The sequence below is a fragment of the Monodelphis domestica genome, chromosome 2, assembly GCF_027887165.1.
Source record: "Monodelphis domestica isolate mMonDom1 chromosome 2, mMonDom1.pri, whole genome shotgun sequence".
Classification (NCBI taxonomy): Eukaryota; Metazoa; Chordata; class Mammalia; order Didelphimorphia; family Didelphidae; genus Monodelphis; species Monodelphis domestica.
This window is the reverse complement of record NC_077228.1, coordinates 273,333,686-273,349,352: the sequence shown is the minus strand read 5'-3', so window position 1 is coordinate 273,349,352 and position 15,667 is coordinate 273,333,686. Positions and strand designations below refer to the sequence as shown.

The 15,667-nt window shown below is 34.1% G+C and overlaps 1 protein-coding gene across 11 annotated transcripts in view; it reads left to right on the top strand.

Annotated features, from left to right (window-relative positions):
- FKBP5 (FKBP prolyl isomerase 5) overlaps positions 1–15,667 on the top strand; it is a 175,599-nt gene that overhangs the window by 106,433 nt on the left and 53,499 nt on the right. For all 11 annotated transcript variants that reach the window (XM_007483756.3, XM_056818116.1, XM_007483755.3 and 8 more), the window contains one exon: positions 8,508–8,650. In XM_007483756.3, the coding sequence (XP_007483818.1) occupies positions 8,508–8,650 (143 nt within the window). The remainder of the gene's footprint in view (positions 1–8,507; positions 8,651–15,667) is intronic.

Sequence of the window (15,667 nt, the reverse complement as noted above, 5' to 3'; positions counted from 1 at the left end):
ATTTGAATCAATTCCTTATTTATTGCTTGGAAATGAGACCTTCTTGTTGCAACTGTTGCCCTTCTAATTTTAACTATTGGTTTTGTTTTTGTAGAATTTTACTTTTTCTATTTTAATGTAATCAGAATCGTACATTTGCAAATCCCCTATCACTTGTTGAATTGTAAAAATCTTTTTGGTCAGGAAGTTATTTTCTTCCTTGATCCTACAATTTCTTTACTATAATACTTATTATACTTATTCATATTTATTATTTATATTATTATTAAAATGTTACTATAGTAGTAGTAGTCTCTTGGTAACCGAGGATGACGATTGTCTTTGTGCGCTTTGCACAAAGACACTTGTGCGTGAAGGAGATTTAAGTGGAAAAGTCGGTGCACAGAGACAGTCCCGCTCTCTCGGCGTTGGAAGCCTGGGTCCAGTGGCACGAAAAATCGTTACACCTGGAGACTTCCTCAGCTGCAAAAATGTTACTACATAATTAATTATTATTATGCTTAACAAATTGGCCTTCTGCAAGACCCTAAGCTCTTTGTTTCCAAGATATTAATCTAGACTTTTCTCCTTTTGTGTCTCTTGTGCGTGGATTTCCTAGATACTGATCCAGCTCCAGATCTTGCTCTAAACTGATAGCACACTGTAATCCGGGATGGTAAAATGACTTGAAATCATGCCATATGAGTATTGTTTGGAGGAATTTCCTATGTTTAGCCTGGAGGACTTGGGGGCAGGACATGATATCAGTTGCTATCATTTAAAGGGTTGTTGTATAGAATAGCAGTTAGACTTATTCAGCTTAGTCCCAGAGGATAGACACTGGATGGAAATTACTAAGAGGTATATTATTGCTATTGTACCTCACCCAAAGTATTCAAGGCAAAAACAATACAAAACCTTTGTGAAAACTCTGCATTTTAAAATATGCATATTTCAGAACCTGTTAGAGTTGGTGTCATTAGAGATTTAACTTAATAAAACTTTAACAAAAACTCAAAGATAAAAGCATGTGATAATTTGACTTAAGTATTAATCAGTTAATTTATGGGAGTTATGCTTTCCAATTTATAAATACTAAGGCAAACTATTCAATAATTGTTTGAATAGATTCTCTAAAAGGGGCAATGTAACATCTGTTTTTAAAAAAATTCTAATACACAGAGACTGATACACTCTGGTACAATCGTACGTGATGGAATTCTCCATTAGTGTCAATGCAGTGTCCCTGAACAATCTGCAGGGATCGAAGAGAAAAGCACTATCCACAAGCAGAGGAAAAACTGTGGGAGTAAAAACACCGAGGAAAAGCAACAACTTGACTACAGGGGTGGAGGGGACATGTCTGAGGAGAGACACTAAATGAACACTCTAATGCAAATACCAACAACATGGAAATGGGTTTGAATCAAAGACACATGTGATACCCAGTGGAATCGCATGTCAGCTATGGGAGGGGGGGGGGGGGGCGGGAAGAAAATGATCTTTGTTTCCAATGAATAATGTTTGGAAATGACCAAATAAAATCATGTTTAAAAAAAATTCTACCTGGCCCATTATAATCCACAGTCAATTCTTTAAAGAAAATCATTGACAGAACAGGAAAGAGTAGTCTAACAGTATCAGAGTCTATCTAGTATGATGCCCACAACCAGTTTTGTGGTTCCAATTGTAAATTGCTCAGACACTTGAAAGGGTCATATCTGGATTTTGCCAATCAGTAGTTTAATTTACTCCTTATTTGAAAATGAGTCTCCACTGTTTGGGGAATTTTACAGAAGTGTTCAATCTCACCTACATCAATATGCTGTGCAGTAATGTGGTTCTTAACCCTTCCATGCCAGCCACCATTGTGCACTTTTTGTTCATGTCTACCTCCTAAGACATCCAGTGTATCCTCATTTTCTCATGACATCATGATTATGCCAACAGAAAAATTAGATGTTCATTGTATATTTCACTCTTCCTAACTAGCCCATCTTCTTTTTGAATCATACATTTGTTTTATGTCAGCCTTCCTTCTAGTTTTTCTTGATAGTACCTTATTTTTTTTTTATGTATTGGATCCAGCTTACACCTGCCATGTACCACGCCATTGCCCTCTAAGTGATACTCATTTCCAGTTTTTCTGAGTCTCTAGTTATCTATAACTAGCCAAACAACAATATAGGTAGAATATTGGTATTAAAAGAGAAGTCTTTATAGTCAGGGTCATTAAGGGAACTCTGCAGTTTCTCTAAAGTAATCCATTCAATTTCATTCTGAGCCCAATTTCTTATCCATTTTAAGTGACTGTCAAATACATGTGTTAGTATTTATATAGACACATATGTATAATATATATTTTATTCATATGTAGACACACCAGTATATAAGCTTTATGGATTGTACATCATAATCTAGGTTATAGACATTTATCTGTTTCATTTTTCATCTAAGGATAGTTAAGCCATAATTTTGAGTAGTCGTGATTATGGATCTTTTCTGGGAAATACTGCATTGTTTGGGGGCTTGATGTAATCAATAGTCATCCATAAGCAGGAACCTTCTGGAATACTTCATCATTGAAAGGGAATCTCTCTTCAATTTAAACACTATGCCGATATTTAATAGTGAATATCTTTTGTGAGAGCATATCTCCCTGTTTTATGCCATGCCTGACAGTAATGATCAGGTCCCTGAACTATTATCTCTGTTGTTATAACTTTCAAAGAATGTAGTTTTTTTATTTACAATTTAAATATTAAATATAAATACTTTATTTATTTAAATATTAAATATAAATATTAAATAAAATTTATAATTTTAATATATGTAAAACTTTGTTGGAAGACTAGACTTTCAAGGGCATTTTCCTCTACTAAATGAAAATACTTTTTTTTTTTAAATCAACAAATAATAAGCACAGTATGATCTTTTATTCTTTATATCTTTCAGGCACTTGTGTAATGATAAAGATTTGTTATACTAAAAAACATTATTTGTGAAAGCCTGACCCCTACTAATAATTTCATCAAAAATACCCTGGATTAACATGTATCATTTGCTTTTGATCTCATTGGTTCCCAGTGAAGAAATTCTACCAATTAAGATCAGCAATAGCTCTACAATTTATAATTCTTAAAGAGGGGGCAGCTCGATGGCCCAGTGGATTGAAAGCTAGGCCTAGAGATGGGAAATCCTGGGTTCAAATATAACCTCAAACATTTACTAGCCATGTGACCCTAGGTAAGTCACTTAAACTCTCATTGCCTAGACCTTACCATTCTGCTTTGGAGCCAATAAGGGTTTAAAAATATTTATAGAATAAGTCTTTTTTTAAAACCCTTACCTTCCCTCTTAGAATTTGTGTATTGATTCCAAGACTGAAGAGTGGTAAGGGCCAGGCAATGGGGGTCAAGTGACTTGCCCAGGGTCACACACCTAGGAACTGTCTGAGGCCAAATTTGAACCCAGGACCTCCCATCTCTGGGCCTTGCTCTCATTCCACTGAGCCACCCAGCTGCCTCCTAGAATATCTTAAAGAACTTCCTAGAACACTGAGAGATTAAGTGATTTGCTCAAGAGTCGAACAGTCAGAATATGTGAGAGGCAGGATGTGACCCTACTCTTCCTGACTCTTATGGTTGACTTTTTATCCATTTTATAACATAGCCTCCCACTTGTATATTATTCCTAGATTTGTTTGTAGATGGAATAGGTAGCACATTGGTAGTTATTCTCTTAATTACCTTTTTTTGGTATTAAAATAGTATAAAATTCCCCTCCCTTCTTTGGTTTCTTTCCTTCTTTCAGATACACTAGCAAAGTATGCCTTTTTACCATTGTAGTTGTGTCACTTAGTTTAATCCAGTCGCCTTTACTATCATTGCCATTTCTACTCTTATCTGTAAACTTATCACAGATTGTCATATTAGAGTAAAAGGATACTACATCCTTTGGTAGTGGAGAGGGTTTAACATAATAAGTTTTGTAGATCTTTCCCATCCTTCTTCTGTTTCTAATCCTTCTAGTTTTCATCTATAAGTATTCTCAGTGATTTCACTTAGTTGGGCCTCTTGCAAAAAATTGGCTTTTAGTCTACATTACTTCTCTCTATTTTATAAAGTGATAATCTTCCACCAGCTACTTGGATAGAGATTGTTTCATTCTTTGTGTTTGTATCCCTAGCACCTAGTACAGTACCTGGCACAAAATAAATGCTTGTTGGTTAATTGAGCCTTCATAAGATTTTACAAACAAGTTTATATTCTAAGTACATAGTTCCTGGCTTTAACTGTTATTTATCTCTTCTTGGCAAATAAGTCAAGTATGTGTTGACTTAAGGTACTTTTAAGATATTTTTGGACTTATTAGAACAAACAAAACACTTCAAGAAATTATTTTAATTGGTGATTATGCCCTTTTATTTTGCAATTTTGACAGTCTGAAGCAGTTTGTTGATTTAACAAATATTTAAGGAGGTTAATTATATTTAAATTTATATATTAGAATAAGGTTAGAAAGATAGATTCGGGGTTTAGATAGACAGCAATAGAATAGATTTTAAGGAGGTTTGCCTTTGGTAAACAAGAAGAAATCCCTTGCGGGATAGTTGGGGTTTGGGAATAGTTAGAAACAGTTTAGATTTAAGATAACCTTTATATCTCTACCTCCTTGTTCTTTCCCTACCTCTCCTGATAATAATTAATAAATAGTTGTTGGATTACACTGTGTCTCGCAGCTTCATATTTCATCTACCACCAGGTGACCCTAACAGTTAGATGATCAATATCATCTGGCCATATCATTAATAACAACTACCAAGATCAATATCATCTATAACAGTATTACTTTTGGTCTTTGCTCTAATAAGTAAATGATACATGAAAAACTGATTCTGGAATGACTCTCCACATTTATAATGATTATTTCTATCTAGAAAGTTATCAGTTTCTTTTTTTGTGTGTGATGTTATTCAATACTTGCCATATTCAGCATTTTCCAGTTCTTTTCTAAAATAAAAGTATAATTGTGAAGCTTTTGTGTAATCTACAAGTTTTAGACCCCTCTCAACTCTTTTATTCCCCATCCATAATTTCCAATATGTTTTAATCTCTCTTGACCTTACCTCTTCCTACCTTTGCACTGAAGTCACTAAATTTGATTTAGGAAAGTTATCATGTTCTTCATAGAACATTTCTACTTCTTCATTTTCTGTGGTCAGTATTGGTGCATAAGTTACAGTTATTTTATAGTAAGAACACTGCAATAGTTAAGATAGCCAGTATCTGACCAATTGTATACCAATTCATTTTCCTTTGTCTTACAATATTTATTCAAAGATATCTAGAAGAAAGACCTGTGGGAGTAGAAATCCAGAAGAAAAATATTATTTGTCACTTGTTTATATGGGTATATGATTTGCGGTTTTGGTTTTAAAAATTACTTTATTACAAAAATTAATAATATAGAAATAGGCTTTGAGTGATAATATATACATATAACCCAGTGAAATTGCTTGTCAACCCCAGGAAGGAGGGAGAGAAGAGGGGAAGGAGACAACGAGAATCATGTAACCATGGAAAAAATTTTTTTAATTAAATAAAAATTTAAAAAATATATCTAGACTCATTCAGCTAATTTAAAGGTCATATTGTCTTCAATTACTAATGCCTTTTCTGTTTGTGTTCAAGATTTTTAACTGAGTTTTCTTTTTCTTGATGTTTAAAATTTTTTTCTCCTATTATTCATTTTCTGACTCTTTCCCCTTTTAATCATGATTCCTCTTGGAACTGTATCTCAAAGCTGAGTCACCTTCCTTCTACATTGGGAAATTCAGGTTTTGTCTCAGTCCTAAGTAATTTCTGGGGGGACAATTGGATGGTGGGCTTTACCCCAGGCTTAGAGGGATTGCTATTCTCTCCCAGTTTCCCCTTCCTCATAGTTCCATTGCAGCACAAGGTGCTGCCAAGTTGCAAGTCTAGCCAGAGCAAACTTCTGCCTTTTGTCTGTGGCAAGGAGGAAAAGGGATAAGGAGAGCAGAGTTCTCTTGCAAACCAGTGTGTTAGCTTGTGTAGCCTTGCCAGAGCATGGTGGCAGAGAGGAAATGCCAATTTGAGCATATTAGGAATTAGATATTAGAATTTTCTGTTGTTAGTCACAGATTTTTACCTTCCTGGCGTTCTTGGTGTTTTAAAACATGGAAGCAGCTGAAGCTTTTATCTCTTGTACAAAATTTTTCATTTTGGAGAGGCTTGAGAGGTTATAAGGATTGGAAAAAATGTCCAATCCTCCAAATTTTTGGTCACATAACCCAATTAAGATCAAACTAACCATATTGTTATGGTTATAAATAAAGGTAAACTTTGAGTAAATGAAAAACAGCAGAGGTCCTGGACAATAAATGATGAAATATATCTCTCTCCTCTTTTGGCAGAGAGATAGATAATCAGAATAGAAAGAGTATATGTAGTTAGCTATGGCCACTTTACTGTTTTGGTGGGGTTTTTGGTCACAAAAAAAGGGGTTTATTATTGCAGGGGAGAAAGTTCAAATGATTAATATAAAAACAAAAGGCACCAAAAATGTTTGTTTTGAAAATTACAGAGGGCTGCATACAGTTGAGGACTATTTTACAATTTTCTTTATTTCCTGAGTTTCCATTACCAAAGAATTTATCACCATGTGGTCATTCTATAGGTGTTGAGCCTCTTTGTTGTCCTTAGCTAAAATAAACAGACTCAGTTTTTTTTTTCAGGACCACACTTAAAATCTTTCTAGCATAATTGTACTTAACAGAGTTTATAACTTATTGGTTGAGGCCTTCAAAAATCCAACATTACCTCCACCTATAAGGAGACAATATAGGACTTTGTGTAGGTCTTAAGTTAATTGATAATTGGTTACCCATAACTGTTTTGTTCATCTCTGATTATTTCTCTTTATTCATACTGTTCTACCCCACTTGGAATATTGTCTAACTTATCTGTTAATCCATGTCTGTTGCTTCCTTTAAAACTTCCCTTCCAAAAAAACATTAAAAAAATTTTAAAAACTCAGGACAAATATAGTGGACAATACAGATACTATTGAAGTTAAAGCACAAATCTTTTTTTTTAACAAGCAGGAAGCTTTCAAAATAGAAAATTAAATTAGTCACACTATCAGTTGTATAACCATTGAAATTTTATAACTAATTTTGTATGTACTTTGCACACACTTAAATGTATATGTTTCTTCCAATGGAATTTAAGTTCCTAGAGAGCAGGAACTGTTTCATTTTTTGTCTTTGTTTCTCAATGCTTGACACAGAGTAGGTACTTAATAAATGTTTGATTGATTTAATATTAGGATTACATAATTGTTCTTAGGATAATATACTTTGAAGGGTCTTGTCTGAACCACTCAGTTCTATAAGAAGTTATTCTCTTAATTTAATCACCCCACACTGACTACTCCTCAGCTTTGTATTGCACAGAACTTACATGAATTTGTATTCCATATCTCTTTGTCATATTCTCTAGTTATAGATTTGACTTTTGTCTATCTAGATTTTAAGCTCCTTTTTAAAACAGTTTCTTTTTTCTACTACTATTATATCTTTCTGTTGCTCCCAACTCCTGCTAAACTCCTCCTCTCACACTAATATTTTGTTGTACACTGTGGGTTCTTAATGCCATATTGAGCAAATTAAAAGCTATACATACGGAATTCAATAAATAATTGAGTGTCACATGGTCTCTACTTATTGAACTGTGAAAAAAAGTTTTGAAAAAAAGACAGCTCAGAAAAGAAATAAATCATATTTACTTATTTGTCAATAAATCTTTTCATTCATCTGAAGAAAGTGTAGGATTTCATATGAGATAGGTGTGGCTATTAGACAGACAGCATCACATTGGATAAAGCAGGCCCTAGAGCCATGAAAAAGATTTGAGTCCTGCTTCTGATAAACCAGCAAATCTCTTGACCTGTAAGTGCTCCTGACAACTAAAAGTATAAGAAGGTACAGAAAAGGGGCCAATTTGTATTGATAGAGAAAATTTCTCACTGGGAACTCTACATCAATGAAATCCCAGGCCAAATAAAATATACAATAAAAAAGCCATAATTATGAAACTATAGCTTCACTTCTTTCCAAAATGGTCTGAACTTGGTCTAGACCTGAACACAACAAAATATTGTTCTCCACTGATAAGCAGTGATCATTATTAGCTGGTTAAATTTCATAAATTTCCTGAGATTGAGTTAATCTAAGTCAGCTACCTAGAGGTTTGGGAATTTGAATATCTACTTTCAGCTTTCTTCATTCAAGAATATATCGCAGCTTATAGAAATCCTTATAGTCATATTCTGTCTTCCTCACACTGACTCCTAATATCAATAATTTTCACTGACAGTGTATATCACAGTCTTATATTTGCATAATTGCTGTGGGTGTATTGGTATGCATCTGATATTCCAAGAACTAAAAAATATCTTATTGAATAAAAGAATGTAGCTTTCAATAGCCTTCTCTTTTCTCTTAGGCCAGGTTATCAAGGCATGGGACATTGGAGTTGCCACCATGAAGAAGGGAGAGATCTGCCACTTACTGTGTAAACCAGAATATGCATATGGCTCTGCTGGCAGCGTCCCCAAAATTCCCTCGAATGCAACCCTCTTTTTCGAGGCAAGTATACACTATGTTGCTGTGTCAGCATCCGCCTCGCGTCAGTGCTGGCTTTGAAGCAACAGGCAGTGGGAAAAAGCTAGGCTTGCTGTTCAAATCAAATCCAAATTATTTATTTTGGAGCATGGATTCTTGAATTGATTCCCACAAACCTAAGGGGTGTGTGCCAGTGCTTTCTTAGAAATGTGTATCTGGCACCAAAAGGTTATACCCAAACAAAAACAAAAGATACCAAACCTAGAAACAGTTAGTTAGTTGTAAGCAGTGAGCAGACTGGGAGACAGAATGAAAGAAACATGGCTTACTGTTGTTATCTGTATTATAGCAGTATTCTAAAATGTCAATACCAATTCAAAAATATTTTCACATTACAAAAATTCATTCCTGCAACAGATCTAAACATTGTGAATTTGAATATTTATATCCCCGTACATGGCAAAATCCTAACCAAAAATTAAAGGAAAATAGCTAAATAACTTCAATCAGAAGAAACATTTTTTGTTGATCATGGACCAAATTTGTAGAAAAGACATAGTTATGTGGGTTTTTTTTTTTTTTTATAGCTAAGAGGCTTTGGAAAGGGACTGACAATTTATAAACCCAAGATGAAAGAACAACTGTTAGGTAAGGACCCTCTGTTCAACAAGAACTGATGACAAAACTGAAAAAAAAAAGTTTTCTAGAAAGTAACTTTAGACTAACAGTTTTAGCCATCTACTACAATAAGTTCCAAATAAATAGGCAACTTAATATGTAATATCCTTCCTACTCCTCCTCCATTATAAGCCTGGTAACAAAGATTAAAAGAGAAAGGGAGAAAAACATTTTAGCAAAACTAACCAACACCTTAACCATGTATAACATTTTATGCAATGATTCATACCTTTAGCTTACCATCTCTGCAAGGAAGGCAGAGAGATAAAATTTTCTCAACTCTCTTTCCATGCCAAGTTTGGTCATTATAATTATATGGTATTCAGGTTTTTTTTTTTTACTTTTTCCATTTATGTTGTTTTATTTATTATTTTTTCTACTTCTCTCTATATGAATTAATGTAACTTTTCCCATGTTTCTCTGAATTCTTCAGCCATTCTTTCTTTAAAAAAAAACAACCACCTTATCTTCCATCTTAGAATCAATATTGCATATTAGTTCCAAAGCAGAAGAGCAGTAAGGGCTAGGCAATGGAAATTAAGAAACTTACCCCAGGTCCACAGAGCTAGGAAGTATCTGAGGCCAGATTTGAACCTAGGACCTCCTGTCTCTAGACCTGGCTCTCATTCCATTAAACCATCTACCTGTCCCCAATAATCATTATTTCTTCTAGTACAAGGATATTTCATTATATTTATGTATCTCATTTTGTTCTATTATTCCTCTATCAATGAACATCCATTTTGTTTTCCATTTTTTACTACCACTGAAAATGCTTCTGTGACTCCCTGGGTTGTATATGGAACTGAGGAGAGAAAATTCAACATTAATAATTTCTGTCTTTTACAATATTTGCCAGTTTATTGAGTGGGATATGAAACCTTAGAATTCTTTAAGTTTCTATTTCATTGCTTATTAGTAATCTTGAGCAATCTTTTTAATACTTTTCAGTTCTTTTGAAAATAGTTCATTCCTATCCTTTGACCAGTTATAAAGGAAGAATTCTTAAACAAAGGCTAGAAGTGATTGTAAATTATAACATTTTGATTACGCAAGATTTTAAAAATTTTGTTCAGACAAAATTAATCCAGAAAGAATAAGAAGTAGGATACTGAATAAGGAAAAAACTTTTTACTATGGTAAATATCAGAGATAAAAGTTTAAGCTCCAAAATAGATAAGGATTGGATAGAAATATGTGTAAGAAGGGGGTGGAGCCACAATGGCAGAGTAGAAGCAGGGAAAACTCAAACCACTATGAGAATCCTCTCCAACCAACTTTAAAATAATGCCTCAAAACAAATACTGGAGTGAAAGAACCAACAAGGATTCAGAGTGAAGCAACTTTCATGCTAAGAACAGCTTGAAAGGTAGGCAGAGAGAGTCTGGTTCACCTGGGTGAAAGGGGAGCATAGCCCATGGGAGGGCACAACAAGGAGTACCAGGGTAAGCCGACATCTGATGTTCCAGGTTCTTAACCTGGGCTCAAGCCAACATTGAGATCCTGAGACCCTAAGCTAACAGAAGTACAACCCCATACACAACCCTTAAAGTTCCAAGCTCTAGTTCAAGCTTATAGTGAGGACCTAAACCCAGCACAAGACAGTCCACAGTGCATCTGGCCTATGTAAGCCCAGACTCAGGGGCAGAGCTAGCCCCTACCTGAGTTCAAGGCAAAGTCATAAGTCCCAGGGCAAAGTAGTCCACAGTGTGTCTGACCTGATCAAGCCCAGAGTGAGAACAAAAGCCCTCACCCAGCCTGAGGCTAGACTCTGAGCCCCAGCACTGGGTAGTTCACAGTGCTCTGAGCTCTGCAAGCCTTCAAAGGTCCCAGGGGGTGATTAAATCAGCAGTGAGAGGTGGCTTTTAGAGCTTCCAGCCCATAGGCAATCATACCATCTTAGAGAAATTAAAACTCACAAAAATCCAGAAATAGAGCTAAGAGTAGCAGCAAGGAAAAACTGAAGTTTATGAAAGTGCCTCCTGTACCTGAAAACAGAGCCCACCTTTAAGATAAAAGTAAAAGTCAATAAAGGGAGGGGGCAGCTGGGTAGCTCAGTGGATTGAGAGCCAAGCCTAGAGACGGGAAGTTCTAGGTTCAAATCTGGCCTCAGACACTTCCCAGCTGTGTGACCCTGGGCAAGTCACTTGACCCCCATTGCCTAGCCCTTACCTTCTGCCTTGGAGCCAATACACAGTATTGACTTCAAGACGGAAGGTAAGGATTTAAAAAAAAAAAGTCAATAAAGGGGATGGAAAAATTAGCAAACATTAAAAAAAACCCTAACACCAAGCCATAGAAAACTTTTATGGAGACAAAGAAAAGCTAGTCACAGACAGAGAAGGGGACATTGAAAGCAAAGCAAACACATGCAAAACTTCAAAGAAAAATATGAATTAATCTCAGGTTCTGGAAAAACTCAGAAAAGGATTTCAAAAATCAATTGAGAGGCAGAGGGAAAATGGGGAAGACAAATGAAAGTAATTCAAGAAAAAGATAACCGCAGAATTACCCAAATGAAAAAGAAGGTTGAAAAGCTCACAGAAGAAAATCATTCCTTAAATATTAGAATTGGGCAACTAGAAGCTGATAACTTCATGAGACATCAAGAAAGAAGAAGGAGGAAGAGGAGGAGAAGGAGAATCTCATTGAAAAAACAACTAACCTAGAAAATAGGTCCAGGAGAAACCACTTAAGTTATTAGACTACCTAAAAGCTGATTTTAAAAAAAAGGCTTTCCTGGCATAGGAGACAGGGAGAATATCATACAGAGTAATAGCAATTTTGTACAATGATCAACTGTGAAAAACTTAGCTATTCTCAGTAATACAATGATCCAGGATAATTCTAAAAGACTTATGAGAGAGAATGCTATCCACCTGCAGAAAAAGCACTTGAGTTGGATGTATGTGGATCAAAGCATGCTACCTTTCACATAAGTATATTTACAGGTTTATTTTTGGGCATTTGGTTTTGTATGAGTGTGAGCTTACAACAATGAGTGTATTTTACATGATAATACAACAAAATTCATAAAAATAAATAAATTTTAAAATTAAAATTTTAAGAAGCCTGAACACAATACCAGAAATTATTGAAGAAAACTGTCCTGATATTCTTGATACCCACAGATTACCTCATGAAACAAATCCCCAAATGATAATTCCCAGGAATATTATAACTAAATTTCAGAACCCCAAGGAGAAAATATTGCAATAAGCCAGAAAGAAACAATTCAAATACAATGGAGCTATAGTCAGGATAATACAGAACTTAGCAGCCTCCATTTTAAAGGATCAAAAGACTTGGAATATAATGTTCCAGAAGGCAAAAGATGTAGGTTTATAATCCAGAATCACATACCTAGCAAAACTGAGTGTATTCTTTTTTTTTGGGGGGGGGGATTACTATTTAATAAAATAGAAGATTTCTAAGCATTTCTGATGAAAAGATCAGATCTAAACAGAAAATATGATGTCTGAATACAAAATCCAAGAGAAGCCTAAAAAGGGAAATAAAAAAGAGAAAATTTAAGGGATTTAATAAGATTAAACTATATATATATATATATATATATATATATATATATATATATATATATTCCTATATGGAAAGATAATATTTGGAACTATATCAATATTAGAACAATTAGAAGGAGTATACATGGAAGAGGGTGTGGGAGTAAGCTGATTAGGATGATATGATATGTAAAAAAAATCAAGGAGTGAAAAAAAGGATTGTACTGAGAGAAAAAGGAAGGGGGAGGTGGAATGAGGTAAATTATCTCATCTGAAGAGTTGTGAAAAACTATTATAGTGGAGGAGAGGATGAAGATGATGACAGGCAATGCTTAAACCTTAGTCTCATCATAATTGTCTCAGAGAGGGAATAACAACCATATCCATTCAGGTATAAAATCCTATCTTACCCTATAGAGAAATAAGAGGGGAATAAGGCAAGAATGGGGTAATAAAAGGAAGAATGAAATAGAAGGTGATGATTAAAAGCAAAACATTTGCAGGCAGGCTAGAGTGTAAGGAAAAAGAGCAGAATTAAAAGGAGAAAATAATATGGAGGAGAATACACAGTTGGTATTCATAACTGTGAATGTGAATGAGCTGAACTCAACCATAAAACAGAAGCTGATAGAAGAATGGATTAAAAAACAGAATCCTATGATATGTTGTTTACAAGAAACACATTTGAGGTAGGTTGACACATACAGAAAAAAGGTAAGGGACTGGAGCAAAATTTGTTGCACATCATCTGAAGCATAAAAAAAGCAGGAGTAGCAAACATGATCTCAGATAAAGCTAAAACAAAGATAGATCCAATTAAAAAAGATAAGGAAGAAAATTACATCTTGCTAAAAAGTACTATAGACAATGAAGTAACATCAACACTTTATGTATATGCACAAAATAGTATAGACTTCAGATTTTTAAAAGAGAAATGAGCTTCAGGAGGAAATATACAGTAAAACTATATTAGTGGGGGACTAACTTCACCCTTTCAGACCTAGATAAATCAAGCCAAAAAATAAATAAGTAAAGGAAATGAAGGAAATTTTAGAAAAGTTAAAACTGATAGATCTTTAAAGAAAATTGAATAAGAATAAGAAGGAAAATACCTTTTCAGTAGTATATGGCACTTACATGAAAATTGACCATTTATTAGGACATAAAAACTTCACAAACAAATGCAGAAAAGCAGAAATAATGCATCCTTTTCAGATCATAATGCAGTAAAAATTATAATCAGTGTGGATCTGTGGGAAGACAAAATTAATTGGAAACAGAATAATCTAATGCTAAAAAAGGGATGGGCCAAAGAACAAATTATACAAACAATTTTATTCATGAGAATGACAATGAGACAACATAGCAAAATTTATGGGATACAGCCTTAGTTAGGGGAAAATTTATATATCTAAATGTTTATAAAAGAGAGAAAAATCAGATCAATGAATTGGGCATGCAACTAAAAAAACTAGAAAAAGAACAAAAGAAAAATTCCCAATTAAAGACTAAATTAGAAATCCTAAAAATCAAAGAAATAAATAAAATTGAAAGTAAAAGAACCACTGAACTAATAAATAAGATGAGTTGATTTTTTTAAAAAAAACAAAATGGAGTATTGGTGAATTTGATTTAAAAAAGGCAAGAAGAAAATCAAATAATCAGTATCAAAAATGAAAAGGATGAGGTTACCACCAATGAAGAGGAAATTAAAGAAATCATTAGGAGCTATTTTGCCCAATTATATTCCAATAAATCTGACAATCTAAGCAAAACAGATGAATATTTATGAAAATATAAATTACTCAGATTAATAAAAGAGTCATTGAATACTTTAATAACCCCATCTCAGAAAAAGAAATCAAACGAACCATCAGTGAACTCCCTGAGAAAAAATCCCCAGGGCCAGATAGATTCACAAGTTAATTTTATCAACATTTAAAGGACAATTGAGAAAATAGAGAAGGAATCTTACCAAATTATTTTTATGACATAAATATGGTACTGTTACCTAGTTCAGGAAGAGTGAAAACAGAGAAAATTATAGGCGAGTTTCATTAATGAAAAAATTTTAAATAAAATACTAGCAAGGAGACTAAAATCATTCACCATGACCAGGTGAAATTCATCCCAGGAATACAGGGATGGTTTAAGTTTAGGAAAACTGTCTATATAATTGACCATATCATTACTCAAACTAACAGAAATCACATGATTATCTCAATAGATGCAGAAAAAGCTTTCAGCAAAGTACAATACCCATTCCTTTTAAAAACACTAATAAGGGGGGCAGCTGGGTAGCTCAGTAGACTGAGAGCTGGGACTAGAGATAGGAGGTCCTAGGTTCAAATCTGACCTCAGACACTTCCTAGCTGTGTGACCCTGGGCAAGTCATTTAAACCCCATTGCCTAGCCCTTACCACTCTTCTGCCTTGGAACCAATACACAGTATTGATTCCAAGACAGAAGGTATGGGTTTAAAAAAAAAAACACTAATAAGCATAGGAATAAATGGGTCATTCCTTAAAATGATAAGTAGTATGTACCTAAACCTTTAGCAAATATCATTTGCAATGGAGATAAGTTAGAAATCTTTCCAGTAAGATCAGAAGTGAAGCAAAGATGCCCATTATCACCATTATTATTTAATATTGTATTAGAAATTAGAAAAGCTTTAGCAATAAGAGAAAAAGAAATTGAAGGAATTTAAGTAGGTAATGAAGAAACTAAACTATCATTCTTTGCAGATGATGTGATGGTATATTTAGAGAATCAACTAAAAAACTAATTGATAATAAATTTAGTAAAGTTGCAGAATTCAAAATGAATCTACATAAATCATTAG